An 18,826-nucleotide genomic window follows, 5' to 3' on the forward strand; every position below is an offset into this window, starting at 1 on the left:
CAGTTATATTTCACCACATTTCCCCTTAAACCATAGTAGTGGCAAAAATGCATATTTAATGCATATACAAGGAATGCATATATTCTGCTTCATTTTACAAAAATACAGTAAAATCAAAAATATTATTAAAATTTTAAATAACCTTTTTTTATGTGAATACATTTTAAACTGTAATTTATATCCTGTGATCAAAGCTGTATTTTCAGCATCATTACTCATTAGTCTTCAGTGTCACATGATCCTTCAGAAATCACTCTAATATGATGATTTGATGCTCAAGAAACATTTCTGATTATCATCAATGTTGAAAACAGCTCAAATTTGGATGAATAGAAAGTTCAAAAGAACACCATTTATTTGAAATTATATGTATTTTTTTTTGTTTTGTTATAAAAACATACTGACTCCAAACTTTTAAATGGTAGTGCATTAGCAACAATACATGGATTCATATTAATAAACTGCAATATATACCAACATACACTTAAAGGTGCAATGTGTAACAAAGTTGAGTATCTATTAACAGAAATGCAATATGACATCCATAACCATGTTTTCAGTGGTGTATAAAGAACTTACTTAATTAATCGTAATGTTTTTATTACCTTAGAATGAGACATTAATAGCTCCATAACCGCGGGAATCCCCTTCTATGAAGGTCGCCATGTTGTGATGTCATATTCCTACCGTAGCCGAACGCGAACAAACAGCGCTACAGAACGCGTTTCATCACTACCTTGAAAGAGAAGTAGCGGAAAGCTGGAAGCTAGCCTTACACTCCGTGAGTAGTGACTTTTCCCTTGTGAGTGGTGTAAAATATGTAGTTGGGATTGTTTCATGTACCTTAGTTCTCCCTCGCTGTGTTATGGGTTTGTTATGTTGGGGATAGATGTGCTGTTACGTTCGTGAGACAGCTGATGATTAGTATTCATGTCATTGACCGTAAAACAGTACGTTACAGGAATCACTAACCCGTCGATAGAGACTTTTACTAAAGTCTTTTATCACTAAAGTCGATCACGAAGAGTTTTCAAAATCAGAGAAAAAAGCCTATTGTGTGTAGTAAATAGTGTCTATGGGATGCGGAGATGACATGATTGTAACAGCGCGCGCAGTTCCGACCTTTGGACTCATGCAGACGCGTCCCAGCTCAGCCACAGTAACAGCTCATATTAGCCAGCTAAACTATTACTACCCTGTTAGAAAAAATATATAGCTGCTCCCTCGCTGTATTATGGGTTTACTATGTGGGGAGAAATGTGCTGCTGGTTACGTTTGTGAGACAATCAGCTGATTACTATTATTATTAGTGTTGTCACGGTACCAAAATTTCAGTATTCGGTACCGATACCAGTTAAAATTCACGGTTCTCGGTACCAATTTCGGTACCAAAGCTTAGTTTAAATTTACATATATTTAAGTGTTTATCACGGTTACAAGTATGGAAACTGTACATTTGTATTATAAACACTTTAGAAAAAGATTAGATAAAATGACCTAAAATAAACAATAGTATACACTAACACATTTTTAAAGTTGTTTGTAAAGTTTTAATCCATTATTTATTTAATGCACAATGAATTAAGTGAACAAACATTAACAATCAGGTGTTTGTAATAAATAACATTTTCAAACATTAATTAATGTTGTAAAAATATATTGTTCACTCAATGCGTTGATAACCAAGTAATGTTTATGAATGGTATCTTTGTAGCATTACCATAAAACATGTTTTATTTGACTTGACTGTCCTTTTATTAATCTAAAACTGAATTCATATTTAATTTTAAAAAGGCTTTTTAAACCTGCTGAGTTATAAAGGCAAGAATACGCCTAGAACTGGCACTGACATTAAATGACAATACTAATACCAGTAGTACTCTGGTGTCGGGTGGATACTACTGTGCTCATGTACTCGTAAAACTACCCCGAAAGCACTTTAGAGGCCGTTCACATGTCGCGCGTGTTTTTTAATTATATTTTTGCGCGTGCTTATTCTTTCCAAAGCGCTTGCTCTCACGCGAGTTTTTATTATGAGCGCGCTTGAATCGCGCCTATATTTGAAATTGCGAATTTGCATGTAATCGGCCTCTTATGGCAACGTGACATTAGCCTAATCCAAAATATTTCCATATGTGGCTCTTTCCTCCTTTCGTTTCAACAAGTGGATTCAGAGAGAGAGAGAGAGAGAGCCATATCAGCGTTATGAAGAGGACGCAACTGTGCACGTTTCAGACATCGCGTCTAGAACAGAACTGGACGAACCTGGTATTCGGTACCTAGAAAAGCTGGTACCGTAACATTTTTTTTTTTTAGTACCGACTTGGTACCGAAGTACCGAGTTTTTTGACAACACTAATTATTATATTAAATTATATATTAAAACCCTTGATCCTCACCTGACTATGGCTTTGTAAACAGTATTCATGATGTGGTTTATAATGGACTGTGGTACAGAAACAGTGACAATGTTACACACTCTTGGCTTACTCTGGCTATTCTCTGCTCTCTCAGCCGACGAGATGTTTGTCCCGTTTTAGCAACCGTAGCTTCTTCGAAAGGGAGGGGTGAGCAGTGGGCTGAGCCCTTAGTGCAAACCTGGTGCAAACTCGCAACCGAACCACTAGATGTCGCTAAAAATCACACATTGCTCCTTTAACCAAACACAGGGGTTTCAGTGAGGTTAAATCGAGGTTGAATCAAACAAGTCTATTTTGCTACAGAAGTCTCATACTAGAGGTCAAGAGTCATGAAGCTAATCTACACATGTCTTGTGATCACATGAGATGATAATGGCAGGTATAAACAGGGTCTCTGAGAAGATCTGCACGGATGAAAGCGTTGTTTACCTTTGTGATGGAGTTGATGGTTTCCCAGCTCTGGCTGAGCACCTCCGGGTTGGGGTCGTTCATGAGCCGCATGAGGCCGGACAGCAGCGTGCGTGTGTGAACGCTGTAGTCCAGTCGTGTTCGCGAGAAGTAGCCGTTGAGGATGGTGACGGACGCCTGTCTCAGCCCGGCGTCTGCTCCTCGCGTGGCCTCCAGGAGATCATCAATGATGATTCTTTGGCCGACTTCATCCTCCACCGAGAGGATCACCGTCTGACAGTTGCTCAGCTCCTGTCGAACGACAGAAAAGACTAGGGGTGTAACGATTCACTCGTTTTCTCGATGCATCGATTATAAATCCTGGCGATGCATATGCATCGATCCTGAAACATGTATTTTGAATCGTGAATCGTTTATTTACGTGAATAATCGATTTAAAAGGCTAAGAATCGAATTAATCACGATTTTATAGCGATTCAGTGGTTTAAAATATATAAACACAACCTTGAAGTGTTCCTGGTACAAGCTGCCTCGCGCATTGGCCGTCATACGACATCCGCATTTGATTGGTTTCAGGCGCTCACAAACCCAGACAAAGATGGGTGAAGCATTGAAATAATACTATAATGCATATAAAAAATTAAGAATCGAATCAATCGAATCGCATCGAATTTGGATGTGAATCGCATCGAATCGAATCGTTCTGAATTTGCACAAATCGTTCATGAATCGAATCGAAAACCTATGAATCGTGAATCCAATCGATTCGCTGTCTACCCAAAGATTCACAGCCCTAGAAAAGACACATTTACACCATCGACCTATTCTGACTCGTCATCATTTCTGTTTCAGGATCAGTGTGAATGTGGTGTTCACCTGCAGGCACTCCTCTGAGCCCAGCTTCTGTTTGAGAGAGGAGAGCAGCGCGGGAAGAATCACCCCGAGGTGACGCGTCAGAGCGTCTCCCGCCACCGCGGACAGGAAGGCCAGAACACGCGTGTTTACAGGAGGAGCCGTCAGCTATAGAGGAGAAAAATATACAACAGTTCAACAAGTGAAAGGAATGAGACAAAACACCCACAGATCTCATGCAGACTGGGCAAATCTAAAATGGGCAAGAGCTTTCTCAATGCAGAAAGCTCTAATCTGATTGGCTGGTTCCACAGAATCAAGTCATCATAGAGAGCCTAAGTCCCGCCCCTCCGCTTCCGGCTCATGGGACTTTATTTCGAAAAAAAATATGAATGGTAGTCAATGGCGAGAGACAACTTATCTTTTTATTCCGTCTGAACTGTGCCCTCAATTACACATAGGATGTTTGTCAATTTAAAAGATAATTCTGAAAGTCAAAAACGTCACAGTTTGTCATAAAACAGAAGAGTAACATTTAGTTTTATGTGAAAATCGCTCTGTGAACTACATCTCCCGGGAAGAGAAACGAGATCCGCTGCTCGTGTGTGTGCAGTCTGGTACAAAACACTCAGGCATGACGGCGTAACGTTACGATTATAACGTAAGACACTAGAAACAATGACAGACAATAGCCTCAGTAAAGATAGCTTCATTCATTGAGAGAAAATGTGCGCCTTTGGGGTTTGTAGTCTTTGTAATTACGTATTTTCACAGTCTTATACCTCAACGGTTTTACATCAAACTGCGTTTTTCTTTACTTTAAAATGTACCTTTTAAATTGACAAACATCATATGTGTAACTGAGGGCACAATTCAAACGAGATCAAAATATTTGTTGTCTCTCGCCATTGACTACCACTCAATATTTTTCCGAAATAAGGTCCCATGGTGGTCGACCGGAAGGGGAGGGACTTAGACTCTCTATAGCAGTCTTTACAACACACATTGTTTCAAAGCAGCTTTACAGAAAATCAATATCTTAATGACGTTGCACACCGAGTACAAAATTTTCGTATGCGTTTTTTCGTGTTTGTCAGCCTAAAAATTCGTCACGCACAGAAACCTTGCACACTGAGACCGATGCGTATTTATTAAACCTTTGCGGGAAAAAACGCAAAAATACAAAATGAATTCGTCAAGCTGCAGCGAGTATGATTTTGTTGCCCTCTCTCTTATTGAAAAGAGAAGAAAGAGAAAATATTGCCTCCATCCAATCCTGAAATTGCGCCGAGAGGAAGTCGAGTTCCTTATCAAGGAGTTGCGATTCAAAATGTACTTCAAAAGTTTGATGCTGGAGCCACATTTTAAAAACAAGACCACCAATTTCCATGAACCAATCGATTCTGAACAGAGACTGGCAATATGTCCAAGGTATGGAGACACACACACACACACACACACACGGCCCGGTGGAAGCACATACAAAACAGCTGTATATAGGCTGTTATATATTGTACCCAAATAATACATTAGTTATCGAATTGGCTGCTCAATCAGACCTTTTAATCGATCCGAAATTTCAATCTGATTGAAAGGGGAGGTTTATTCATTTCATAATCCAATCGAGAGAAGAAAACAAAAAACTTGATCGAATTGAATCCCGAAACTGAAAGCACTGCACATATGTGAAATGATGTGCGGAATGAGCTCCAGCCGGCCCTGAATTGCCAAAAAACCTCTCAAAATGCTGGCTGTGTATGCGAAAAACGCAGAAAATCGAACCCGATCCGAATTTTTTTATGACGGACGAAAGTTTCGGAGGCGGTGTGCAAGCATGATTGACATAACGAGAGGTCGAATTTTTTTTTTAACGTGCGAAAATTTCGGACTCAGTGTGCAATGGCCTTTATAGTTGCATTTAGCATATTGACAAAATAGTACAGTATAAATATTGCAATGATAAAAGTAATAAAGCAGTTGCAGAGTATAAAGTATATTCACCCTACATGAAGGTGGATGAAGTTGAACATACTTCTATATGCAACTTTATATATAGAGCTGGGCGATAATATAGTCACATTTTGCTACAAAATTAAAAATCATGCAGGTGAGATTTGCTATTATATATGGCTTTAACTGAGTGTAATGTGTGTCTGCAGGTAAAGCCGAATTTACAATATTTACAACTTTTAAAATATCGCTGACTAATATTCTGATTTAATAAATCAAGCGGTTGAGATGTACTATACAGTGCATTCGGCTAATTGTGAGTATAGTGTATGTATCTGGATAAGGATGGATATACATACAGTTGTATAATTTGAATAGATTTCAATTTTCATTGTGTGGCGATACTAAATCGGTGTGGACAGGGAAACAAAGTCAGAATTGAGGAGTAAATTTAGTGCGGTTTGTGATATTCAATCTTTGAAATATCATAGTTTAGATTTAGATGTTTAGCAACAAGTTAACAAATGCTGTAAATAACTACATTAAAACCCCAGACTGTGGTTGATCACTTTAAATGTCAGTGAGATGGGCGGGTCTTGGCCTGAGAAAGCTGCTTTTATGAAGTCAGTCAAAGTCTACAAATCGGGTTAGATAAAAGAGGCCACGAGTCAGGAGAACTCACCTTGGGAACCAGATAAGGCAGGACTGAACGACTCTTCACAGCCATGACCTGTTTCAATCCATCCAACGCAAACTCTGACGTCTCTTCGTCCTCCTGCAACAAAAAACATGAACATTTTAGTGCTTTTCACAAAGCCTGCATGATTCAAAGCAGCTTGGGTGATGGAAACTGGCAGCTAGGGTTAGAAGATTGACATCTTTTAAAGAAATCAATACTTTTATTCAGCAAGGACGCATTAAATCGATCAAAAGTGACAGTAAAGACATTTATAACGTTACAAAAAATATATTTACAATAAATGCTGTTCTTTTAAACCTTCTATTCATCAAATAATCTTTAAAAATATTTGCAAATACTGTAGTCAACATTTGAAGTGGATCAAAAAAGAAGACAAGAAAGGTTGTTGATTAACTTTTTTTTTTAAACAGGAATAAATGACACTTTACTATATGAAGAGTTCAGATGCAAAAGCCTCTAAATGCCCACATAGAATGACCATTTTTATCAAGCTTGTGTATTTAAGTTCAGTAATTACACTTAAATGACAATTAATAGGTAATCTTCATTGCCATTTAAGTGAAATTACTGAAATTAAATATACAAGCTTGATAAAAATGATCATTTTAGAAGAAAATTTCAAATGGCACTTAGAGGCTTTTGCATCTGAACTCTTCATATATTCACATAGGAAACAGCTGATTTACACTGGAATAATTTTTCACCTTTTTACTGTAATTTTAACACGATCCACACTCATGCATAACATTTTGCTCTAGTTTTTGTTGTTGTTGAACAGTAGTGCAAAGTAAAGGCGAGGATTGTGGGTAGAAAGCAGTACCAGTTGTCTGAGCAGTGCAGGCAGAATGTCATCGAGGGCCTGGTGACCGATGGTGGCGTGAAGCTGCTCGAAGGTTTTAGCGGCCGCTTCACGGACCTCCTCCAGAGGATCACACAGGGCCTTTCTCACGGTGGGAACCAGAGACTCGGAGAACACCAGAACCTGACACACAAACATCAGTCACATGATCAACAGAAGCGTTTCCACCACAGGAAGCAAGGTCTAAATGAAGTTCCTGGTAAAGATTTCCCCCTCCAAATGTCCCTGCTTGCAAAATGGTAGGTGCAACTCACCGCATCTTTGCTGGTGGACTTCATGATCTCGCTGAGGCCGATACACACGCCCTGCCTCTCGTCACTCTTATCCGAGCGCAGACCTTCCTCCAGGATGGGAATGATCTCGGGCAGGATCTTCTCACCCAGTTTCCTCACCAGGTCACCCAAAGTACGAGCGGCGATCTGAAGCAGGACAGAGGCGAAACACAGACCATTCACTTTAAGAAAATCTAGGATGAAAAGAACTGTAATAATGTATAATGAAAAAATAAAGAATTATTACGGAAACATTACGGCACAATGCGGATAATGCTAAATACACATTGGTTTCCACATGACGTAAAAGTCCTACTATAATTCATTACGGTATTTTATTCATCAAAATATAAATAAATACATTTGAAAAATAAAATAAATAAATAATAATAATAGTAAAAATATTGCATGATTTCATTATGGCTTAATTGTAATCTGCATTATTACAGTACAATGTGGATAATTCTATAAAATGCATAATGCTTTCCAAATGATATAAAAGTCCTACTACAAAAAAATAAAAAAAAATAAAACTCTTTTAAATAATAACACAAAACATTACAGCACAATGTGTATGAAGGTAAATACACATTGATTTACAAACTACCGGTGCATTAAAGTCATTATGGCATTTTATTTATCATCATCATTATAAAAATTAAAATTACTAAAACGAAAATTACTAAAAAATCTTGAACCCCTCCCTAAAATATATATTTTATTATGCCATAATAATTCACATTATTATGGCACAATGTGGATGATGCTAAATACACAAAGCTTAACAAACTACATAAAAGTCCTACTACAATGGTATTTTATCAATCAAAATCTAAACAAAAAAAAAAAAAACTAATTTAAATAATAATAATGATAAAAACATTACAGCACAATGCATATGAAGGTAAATACACATTGATTTACAAACTACCGGTGCATAAGTCCTGTTATAAAAGTCATTATGGCATTTTATTCATCGTCATCATTATAAAAAAATAAAAAAAATAATTTAAAGAAAATTAATAAAAAATCTTGAAAATATATATATTATTAAGGCACAATGTGAATGATGCTAAATACACGAAGCTTTACAAACTACATAAAAGTCCTACTATAATTATTTGCGGTATTTTATCAATCAAAATCTAATTTAAATAATAATAATGATAAAAACATTACAGCACAATGCATATGAAGGTAAATACACATTGACTTCCAAACTACACAAAAGTCCTGCTACAATTGTATTACTGTATTTTACGAATCAAAATCTAAAAAGTTATGTATAAATAAATATCATTACGCCGTATGGGTATGACCCCTTTCCAAATAAAGTAAAATGCAATTATTTGAATGGAAGCCAATTTCCAAACACCATGCACCATGTGTTTCGGCTGAGACTGTACCGTTCTCTTGTCCGGGCAGGTGGAGGCCAGGAAGCCCAGCAGAAGCGTGAAGAGTGTGGGCAGGATTTCTCGAAGCGTGCGTGGCGTGTTGGACACCACGATCTTCCACACATGAAGAGACGCCTGTCTCACCACCAGCTGTGTGTCTGAGCGGCCCATGTAGAGCCCCGAAAGCACACGGTTACGTCTCTCTGCGCCCAGCGCTCCAATGATGGCCTGGGGAAAGTCCGAAAAAACACAACTTTTACACACACCGTTTCCTAGAACACAGACACAACAGGAAACGAGGAATATATTTCCGTATTCTAATGAAAGCACAGCTGTCCTGAATGCCATGAATCCAGGGGCTCATTATGGGTTACCTTATTCGACTGGGCCGTGCCAAAATTGTCATCCTCTGACGCCGTCTCTGTTGTCATCTTTCCCGATACCCCGGAGATATGGAACAGCAGGTCTCCTAGCAACTGCACCGAGCTGAATCTAAGAGCACACAAACCCTCCGCATCAGCACCAGTCTAAACTCCAGAACTGATGGAAGGACCATTTAAATGGTCCGTTCACCCAAAAATGAAAATTAGCCCATGGTTTACTCACCCTCAAGCTATTCTAGGAGTATATGACATTCTTCTTTCAGATGAATACAAATGGAGTTATATTAAAAAATGTGCTGGCTCTTCCAAGCTTTATAATGGGAGTGAAAGGGTTTTTGTTTTTGGAAGTCCTTCAAAGCGCATCCATCCATTATAAAAATGCTCGACACTTTATTATTTGAAGAGTTCAGATGCAAAAGCCTCTAAATGCCATTTGAAATTTTCTTCTTTAATGATGATTTTTGTCGAACTTGTATATTTAAGTTCAGTAATTTCACTTAAATAACAATTAATAGGTAATTATCATTGCCATTTAAGTGAAATCACTGAACTTAAATATACAAGCTTGACAAAAATCATCATTAAAGAAGAAAATTTCAAATGGCATTTAGAGGCTTTTGCATCTGAACTCTTCATTTATTTATTTTTGACTGTTTTGTTTTTTGTCAGGTCCAGTATATCTTTTGCCTTAAGCCGCGTAGGCCGTCTACCGGAAGATAGTTATTTTAGTCAATAAAGTTTTAAATATGGATGCTTCTCATTCACAATCGCATCGCTTCACTTCAGAAGGCATTTATTAACCCCCCCAGGGCCATGTGAAGCACTTTTATGATGGATGAATGTGCTTTTATGGACTTCAACACACACTTGGAAGAGCTAGGACATATTTTAACATAATTCCGATTGTATTAGTCAGAAAGAAGTATGTCAGATACACCTAGGATGGCTTAAAAGTTGGTAAATCATGGAGTAATTTTCCTTTTTGGGTGAACTATCCCTTTAAAAGGCTGATGGGAGTGTGTGTGTGTGTGTGTGTGTGTGTGTGTGGTACCTGATCCTCCAGAGGTCATCAAACAGGCCCTGCTCCAGCTCTGGCAGCAGTAAAGCGATGGCGGTCTCGGCGTACATGCTGATGATGCGCTGGCCCGCACGCAGGGCCGTGTCTCGCACGTACTCGTTCTCATCGGCCAGAGCCTGAACACACACATACACACACAGATCTTTATCTACCCAGAGTCGTTCAAACAGACCAGCTGATCTCTGACTAGATGAGAACAATATTCCTGGATAAACAAAGTAACGATGAATTTAAGAGAGAAACAATATTTAGTGTCAAATAACAAGATGTGACCCTAATGCCATCCTTTGAAATGTCAGAGTATTCTAGGATATTATTGGTTACTATTTTTGGCCTTGTTCAAGTCAACGAAAAATAGAGTTATTAAATTTGAATGAAATTTGTTCTTTAGAGAAACATGGACTGATCCATCAATGCACAGGAACATTTATTAGGAAAATAAATATTTATTTATCTATTAATATTTATTTTATTAAATATAATTAGTATAATTACTTTAATAATAATAAATCTCAATTATTTTCTCAATTTAAATATTAATATTATATAAGTAACTAATATTTAAATTGAATATTTATTTTCTTAGTTATAAATTATTATTTCTAAGAAAATAGATTAATTTTTGTAAATAAATATTATAAAAACAAGCATTAACCACTTTAATAATAATTCTTTAGTAAGAAAATACATTTTCTTAAATATTAAAATTAAACATTTGAAAAAACATTTAATTAAACATTTAATATTTCTTAAATATTAAAAAAGATAAATCTATTTTTTTTAAAGAAAATAAAGCATCACATAATTTTGTTTTCATGTTGACATCAAACAATTTAAATAATTTCTAACAATTGTTGAAACGAAGACCTTGATAGCTAGGACTGTAATTATAGCTTGTTGGGATAAGTGACCACTGTGGTGCATCGGTAAGAATGCAACTGGATGCTCTGACTCTCTTGAAGGGGTTTATTGATAGCCAACAGATGATTGTCTGTCTTCTTAAAATGTACAGTATGTGTGTGGTTCTACAACAACAACAATAAAGAAAAGAAAAAATATCAGCATATAAGTAACAAAAAATGCTGTCAGGATACAATTATTAAAGCTAATACTTGTCATTTAGTATAATCTTCCCTTCAGGTAACTTTAGCTATTTAAATCAAATAAACAAAATAATATACCAGCACACATTAGCTTATTATTAAATTAAACCGCCTTCTCTCAGTAACAACAACCAAAACACATAGTTCTCGACTACATAATCATTATAAACACTCCATGAATAACTATGCAGTATCAGATTAATACTCATAAGCACAATAGTAGTATATTACTAATAATACTAGGCATTAATGTGCTGTTAGCGAACTTTTAGCTAACAATACTGCATTTCAACTGAGTACCTCAGATTCAACAACACTCATAAATACCCTAATACACCAAAATACACATATGTAAAACATTCACCAGGGTACTCACATGTCTCTGAACGCACACATGCACGGATCACAGCACAGATGACTGATTTATTAACTATTCTCCTCAGAAATATCTACGATGGGCTTCCCGGCCACTCTCACCGTTAACTCAAAAACGAAACCTATCAGTTCGCGCAAAACGGGTGTCCTCTCCGTGACTCCAGAACAAAGGCGCTGATTGGCTGATCCCCGTTACCAAGACATTAATAACGAGTCCTTCTTTACAGCCGCCCCCAAATTTGCACAGTCAAATTTGCTGTCCCAGAGAAGGACTATTGGTCTCAGGTGCTGTCTCAGGTATGGCAGGAAGTGGAACAAGACGGGCAACTGGCCGGGTGTAAGTTCTGTTGTTCACCTGGATCTCTGCTGTCCTAATCCTCCCATCTGCACCTGGGATAACCTTAGTGATGCGGCCAATAGGCCAAAGTGCCCTCGGAAGTTGTGGGTCAACGATCATGGCAACAGCACCAGATTGTAGTGGGGCCACTTCTTTCTGCCACTTGGTGCGTGTCTGCAAGGCAGGAAGATAGTGCCTAATAAATGTCCTCCAGAATTGGTCAGCGAGGACCTGCGTATGCCTCCAGCGGCGGCGGCTCAACAGCTCGGACTCTGGATACAACACTTGAGGCAACGATGGGTCGGGCCGCCCCATCACAAGCAGATTGGGGGTTACTGGGTCAGGGTCTGCAACGTCACTGGATACATACCCCAAGGGCTTAGAGTTTAGGATGCCCTCTATCTCGATCAGAACCGTGCGCAGGACTTCTTCTGTCACTGTCTGCATCTGGATCGTAGCATACAGGGCAGCTTTGATAGATTTGATTTCCCTCTCCCATGCACCACCAAAGTGAGGCGCACTTGGAGGGTTGAATCTGAACTCAATCTGATGTTTGGCCAGTTCTGCTTGTAGAGTGGGGTGCAGTGCCTTGAAAGACTCGTGGATTTCCCTCTCTCCCCCTCTGAAATTTGTGCCCTGGTCCGACAGAAGCTCCGCTGGTTTTCCTCTGCGTGAGATGAATCTGCGGAGGGCCATCAGAAAGGAATCCTGGTCTAGACTAGTCAGGACGTCTATGTAGACAGCTCGGGTAGTAAGGCACTTAAATAATATACCCCAACGCTTCTCATTACGCCGTCCGATTTTGACCATGAAGGGCCCGAAACAATCTGTTCCTGCAGAGAAGAAAGGTGGTTTCATTAACCGCAGGCGGGCAAGAGGTAAGTCTGCCATTTGTGGCACTGCAGGCTTTGCTCTCCATCTCCGACAATCAGGGCAGGAGTGCTGATGCCGCTTCACAGCTTCTCTTCCCCGAAGGATCCAGTACCGTCGGCGAAGCTCTGCAAAGAGTCGCTCTGAGCCTGGATGACGAAGATCACGGTCAGCATCTTGTATGATGAGTTTAGACACCTGGTGAGCTGGGTCCAGAACTATCGGATGAATGGTTTCTGTGTCCAGAAAGTCACTGCGACGCAATCTGCCTCCAACCCGGATCAGCTGCAGTCGATCATCATATTCAGGGGCTAATGTAATCAACCGGCTGGTGGAAGGGACAGGTTTTCCTTCTGAGAGGAGTTGAAAGTCCTCCCCGAAGCAGTCTAACTGGACTTGCCTCAGTAAATCTCTCTCAGAATCCCGATAGTCTTGTGCAGTTGGCGTTGACTTGCTACCTGCCGCCCCATGGCGAGACCTCACAACCGCCTCTAACATGTCCCTGAAACCATTGAATTGGCTGGCATCAAGTAAGGGCGGAAGAGGGGTGGTGGTGATAGAGCCGCAGAATGTAGCCTTGCGAAGCTCTGTGGCGTCCAACTGCTCAGCCTTTGGCTTAGTAGGCCAATACTCAGATGACATGCGCAGAAATGCTGGGCCGTGCTTCCACCGACTCTCCCCCCCCAGCTCCGTTAGGGTCTTCCCGCGCGTAATGTCATCTGCGGGATTATTTCCAGAATCCACGTACCTCCATGCTTGGGCCTCAGTCAGCTCCTGGATCTCGGAGACCCTGGTGCCCACAAACACCTTAAACCTGCATGAGTCTGACTGAAGCCATGTAAGAACTGTGGTGGAGTCTGTCCAGAGTACCACTTCATGAAGTACCAGGGTGAGTTCACGCTGCAACAACCTTGCCAACTGAGCTCCAGTCACCGCCGCACATAGCTCTAATCGAGGTATCGACTGCTGGCGCTTAGGAGCCACTCTAGAACGTGCAGTCAGAAAGGCCACCTCCACTTTACCACCTGAACCCTCCGTACGAAGATACGCAACTGATCCGTAAGCTTTCTCAGATGCGTCACAGAATATGTGGAGGCTCCTGACGGAACTTGGGTGATCCAGAGGGGGGCTTGAATAGCATCGTGGCAAGACAATCTCTGGAAGGTGCTGCAGCTCATTCTCCCAAGTTAACCAGGCCTTGAGGGCGTCATCTGGCAGTGACGAGTCATCCCACTCTCTCTCTTTGTTCCATAATTGCTGGACAATGATTTTGGCCCGCGTGGCGAAGGGAACGAGAAAGCCAAGTGGATCAAAAAGACGTGCCAGTGTACTATAGATATTCCTCATAGTAGGTGTGGGACGGTCAGTTAGGCTGCACTTGTATGCCAGAGTGTCTGAGGCACAAAGCCATCGGAGTCCAAGTGCGAGCTCCTGTGGATCCTCCATTGATTCTGTGAACCATAACTCACTGCTCTCGGATCTCGCCCCTTTTGGAAGGTGACTGATAACTTCTGGAACGTTACTAGTCCACTGACGCAGCTCGAAACCCCCTGAGGCTAACAACATCTTCAATTTGTCAACCAGCTGTCTTGCTGCTGTAGGGGATGAGAGGCTCTGTAAGTGGTTATCCACATAAAAATAACGCTCAACGGCCACCCTGACGTCCTCCTCTGGCTGGCTATGGTCGGTCACATGTTTCTGTAGTGCAAACGTTGCACAGCAGGGGCTGCATGTCGTTCCGAAGGGGAGGACCTGCCACTCATAAGTGCAGGGTGGCGCCTCTTTGTTCAGGTCCCTCCAAACAAAACGAAGCAGGGATCTGTCTTCTGGCAGCAGCCTGATTTGGTGGAACATGCCTTTTATGTCACTACTTATAGCGACAGAATGCTCCCGAAATCTTAGCAGGACACCTAACAGGCTGGAGGTCAATGTGGGGCCTGGTAGCAGAAGCTCATTCAGGTTATAGCCCTTGTATGCAAAGGAGCAGTTGAATACGAGTCTGTTTTTCCCATTATGACTCACCATGTGGTGAGGTATGAACCAGGACTCTGTAGACAAACTCAGCTCTTCTTCTGTTACCTTCTTCACATACCCTGCCTGTTCCAATTTCAGGATCTCTGTTGCATAGGCTGATGCTCGTATTGGGTCTTTCATCAGACGTCTTTCGGTGCTCCGCAGACTCGCCAGTACAGCATCCTTGGAGGTACGGAGACAGGGCATGTTCTTTACACGAAGCAAAGGGGTGGCGTAGCGATTGACTCCGTCGACTTCCACCCTCACTGTCCTGGTTTCCAGCATGCGAACTGCCTCTTGATCGAGCTTTGAGCGAATCACCATCTTCTCACTCCTATAAGGCAATACGTCCATTTGCCATAGCTTCTCAACATGATGAAGGAGCTCTGCAGAGGGTGACTGTGTGGCGATATGCAGACACTGCTGTGGCTGGAGATATTGTCTGAGGATCTTGGTTGGGCCCTGAATAGTCCAGCCCAACTTGGTCTTTACAGCGGCTGGTCCTCCAGGCGGACCCATACGAACCGGTTCCACTGGCGTGATCAGATGCGTGTAGTCTGACCCAATCAGGACCATGGGATGAACACATTCCAATGTTTGCAAAGGGAGTCCTTTCAGGTGTTTATATTTGCGCTGGAGTGTCTTCACCGGTTGTGAGTGCTCTGCCAGCCCCAGCTGATCGGCAGTAAAGGCTCTCCTGATCTTGTAGGATTTTTGGGGGTGACTGGCAGGAGAAATAGAGAAGGAGACAGACATACCCTGTAGAATTCTAAGATCCTGGCGCACAGTCCTTAAAGCGAGGCTCTCTGGTTCCCCTTTAAGTTTAAGCTCTTTAGCAGCGGCTGGAAGTAACATAGTCCGCTCTGACCCGTCATCCAGTATCGCGTAGGTCTCCAGGGCCTGCTCTCCATTATGTAGCACAACCTTTGTTACCTTCAGGAGCACCTGACTACAGCCAGACTGCCTATCCAAGTAGAGAACTTCATTGGCGGTACTCACTAAACAGGAGGTGTTCTCTGTGGCTGGTGTCACTATGGCTGACCTAATGTTAAGGTCGTGGAGAGCTTCCAGATGTCTGCCATTACAATTCTTGCACCTGGCCTTTAGTTTGCACTGTGCGGCCTGATGACAGCGACCACAACGCCAGCACCGCCTGTTTCTCTTGATCCAATCTCTCCGCTGCTCAGTTGTTAGCTGGCTAAATTTACTGCACTGGTTCAAGTAATGCAGGGCATCGGTACAGTATGGGCAGGGCAGAGTGACTTTGCCTTGTGGATTGGCACTAGTGGATGGGAATACTGGGACAGTCGGGCCACTTGAAGACTGTTCCGCTCCATGGAGGACTGTGGTTGGCCTGCCATACTTTGAGTCCTTCCGTCTCTCCCTTTTACCTTCCGGGTTCTCTCTGGGTCGGGATTCATATCCATACTCCTGAATCTGCAGCTCAAACTCCAGCCAGCTAGCGAAGTCTAACAGCGTAGGGACACGGATGCCGAGGGGTTGTAGGTGTCTCAGAAATCCAGACCGCATGTCTTGCGGGAGCTTGGACATAAGCCTAGTGACATGGGACCCACACTGAAGCTCAATATGGCCTTTCTCTCCAAGCTGATCGAGCATGCCAACCAGGGCTCTCACTCTGAGGGCAAATCCTTTAAAGGCAGCAATGTCCTGACTACGGATGTTAGGCGCCTCCATCAGATCGGCAATCCGCCTTAATGCTAGCTGGTGAGGTTGCCCATAGTGCTCTGTTAAGGAGGCCATAGTGTCGGTGTAGGGTTGGGTAGAGTTGGTATATGAGTCAGCAATGAGGAGTGCTTCCTCAAATTTTAGATGGTCAACTAGAATCTGATATTTAAACCTCTCCGTAGCATCCTTGGGGAGGAGATTCTCCAGGGAGGTCTTCAGCCTAGCAAACTCACGTGGGTCCCCTCTACTAAAATCTGGGATGGTGGGTTGAGGACCCCGATATATGTACTCTGTTGCTTGGCGGGAGTGAACGTTTTCGGGTCTCTGTCCATCAGCTGCGCCTGGCTCAGGAGGAATCACATGAGGTAAAATATGTGGACGGTCTTGCGGCTCTGTCGGCTGGTGTGACCTCACCATCCGACCAGATGCAACCAGCTTACTGTTCTCTGATGCTGACATTTCAGGAAGCTGCTCCTGAGTAATCCCCATCTTCTTAAGGCATGTCATCAACTCTACCACTAACTCTGTGGGCAGTGTGGTAGTGGATAGCTGTGGTTTCTCCTCATCATCTGCCACTGGAGGGGGGGGAAGGGGCCAGTCTTCATCGTCCACTTCTATTTTACTGGATACCTGCACAGGTGCTAATGTAGTATGGGCCGTAACCTGTGGTGTGGGTCTTAGTGAGCTAGTGGCGGCAGTGTGCACTGAGGGTTGAGCGTGCGGGCTGTACTCCGGGGGGGAGAATGCAGTGTGTTGTGATGGATCTGGACCTTTACTTAGATTAAGCTGTGTTTGCATCTCCATTACGATGAGTTGAAGCCTTTGGTTCTCCTCTCTTATCCTTTGCAGCTCATCTAATATTTCAGGTGAAGCCCCTGGGGTTACTCTGTGAGACAGTGGTCTAGCTGGGGTGCTCTCATAATGGGGTCCCGAGAACACTGACTCTCTGGAATACTTAGAGCGAGCACCAGTCCGGTTCCACTGATCAAGTAGCTGTGAAGTGCTTGACATCTGGTCAATCCTCTCACTACTGTAATAGGGCTCCTGCATCTGATAGGAGGGCTGTGAGGAGAGTGATGCAGCCTGGGGGGGTCCCTCCACAACAGGCAGGGAGACTTCATAATCAGCAAACCAGGTTGGCGGACGTGTCTGACGTCTCGGACGGGTATTAGGAAGTGGCGTCGCCTCACCTCTACCATATGGAAACATCCTCCTTCACAGCAGTCACACAACCTCCGGCTCGAAGGACCAATTTGAAACGAAGACCTTGATAGCTAGGACTGTAATTATAGCTTGTTGGGATAAGTGACCACTGTGGTGCATCGGTAAGAATGCAACTGGATGCTCTGACTCTCTTGAAGGGGTTTATTGATAGCCAACAGATGATTGTCTGTCTTCTTAAAATGTACAGTATGTGTGTGGTTCTACAACAACAACAATAAAGAAAAGAAAAAATATCAGCATATAAGTAACAAAAAATGCTGTCAGGATACAATTATTAAAGCTAATACTTGTCATTTAGTATAATCTTCCCTTCAGGTAACTTTAGCTATTTAAATCAAATAAACAAAATAATATACCAGCACACATTAGCTTATTATTAAATTAAACCGCCTTCTCTCAGTAACAACAACCAAAACACATAGTTCTCGACTACATAATCATTATAAACACTCCATGAATAACTATGCAGTATCAGATTAATACTCATAAGCACAATAGTAGTATATTACTAATAATACTAGGCATTAATGTGCTGTTAGCGAACTTTTAGCTAACAATACTGCATTTCAACTGAGTACCTCAGATTCAACAACACTCATAAATACCCTAATACACCAAAATACACATATGTAAAACATTCACCAGGGTACTCACATGTCTCTGAACGCACACATGCACGGATCACAGCACAGATGACTGATTTATTAACTATTCTCCTCAGAAATATCTACGATGGGCTTCCCGGCCACTCTCACCGTTAACTCAAAAACGAAACCTATCAGTTCGCGCAAAACGGGTGTCCTCTCCGTGACTCCAGAACAAAGGCGCTGATTGGCTGATCCCCGTTACCAAGACATTAATAACGAGTCCTTCTTTACAATTGTGTTGAAATTCTTCTGTTG

At 41.8% G+C, this 18,826-nt stretch overlaps 2 protein-coding genes across 3 annotated transcripts in view; both read right to left on the reverse strand.

Annotated features, from left to right (window-relative positions):
* Positions 1–18,826, reverse strand: part of gcn1 (GCN1 activator of EIF2AK4) — a 68,587-nt gene that overhangs the window by 11,050 nt on the left and 38,711 nt on the right. Inside the window, exons 42-49 of the mRNA XM_039686345.2 lie at positions 10,290–10,432; positions 9,230–9,347; positions 8,868–9,083; positions 7,444–7,608; positions 7,151–7,312; positions 6,313–6,405; positions 3,705–3,848; positions 2,850–3,119 (exon numbers count right to left, since the gene is read on the reverse strand). Coding sequence (XP_039542279.2) covers positions 2,850–3,119; positions 3,705–3,848; positions 6,313–6,405; positions 7,151–7,312; positions 7,444–7,608; positions 8,868–9,083; positions 9,230–9,347; positions 10,290–10,432 — 1,311 coding nt within the window. The remainder of the gene's footprint in view (positions 1–2,849; positions 3,120–3,704; positions 3,849–6,312; positions 6,406–7,150; positions 7,313–7,443; positions 7,609–8,867; positions 9,084–9,229; positions 9,348–10,289; positions 10,433–18,826) is intronic.
* Positions 11,176–18,799, reverse strand: LOC120484169 (uncharacterized). 2 transcript variants are annotated; one of them, XR_016146558.1, is made up of 3 exons: positions 18,579–18,799; positions 11,796–18,124; positions 11,176–11,341 (listed from the first exon to the last, which is right to left on the reverse strand). XR_016146558.1 is itself a non-coding variant. In XM_089119884.1 (2 exons), exon 2 carries the CDS (start codon positions 17,907–17,909, stop codon positions 12,042–12,044), a length of 5,868 nt encoding a protein of 1,955 aa, XP_088976010.1. In that variant the 5' UTR covers positions 17,910–18,124; positions 18,579–18,799; the 3' UTR covers positions 11,359–12,041. The 2 variants fall into 2 exon arrangements, 1 of the variants encoding a protein (XP_088976010.1); XM_089119884.1 differs by lacking the exon at positions 11,176–11,341 and having other exon boundaries at positions 11,359–18,124.

Source organism: Pimephales promelas, chromosome 14, assembly GCF_988280905.1.
Source record: "Pimephales promelas chromosome 14, fPimPro1.hap1.1, whole genome shotgun sequence".
Classification (NCBI taxonomy): domain Eukaryota; kingdom Metazoa; phylum Chordata; class Actinopteri; order Cypriniformes; family Leuciscidae; genus Pimephales; species Pimephales promelas.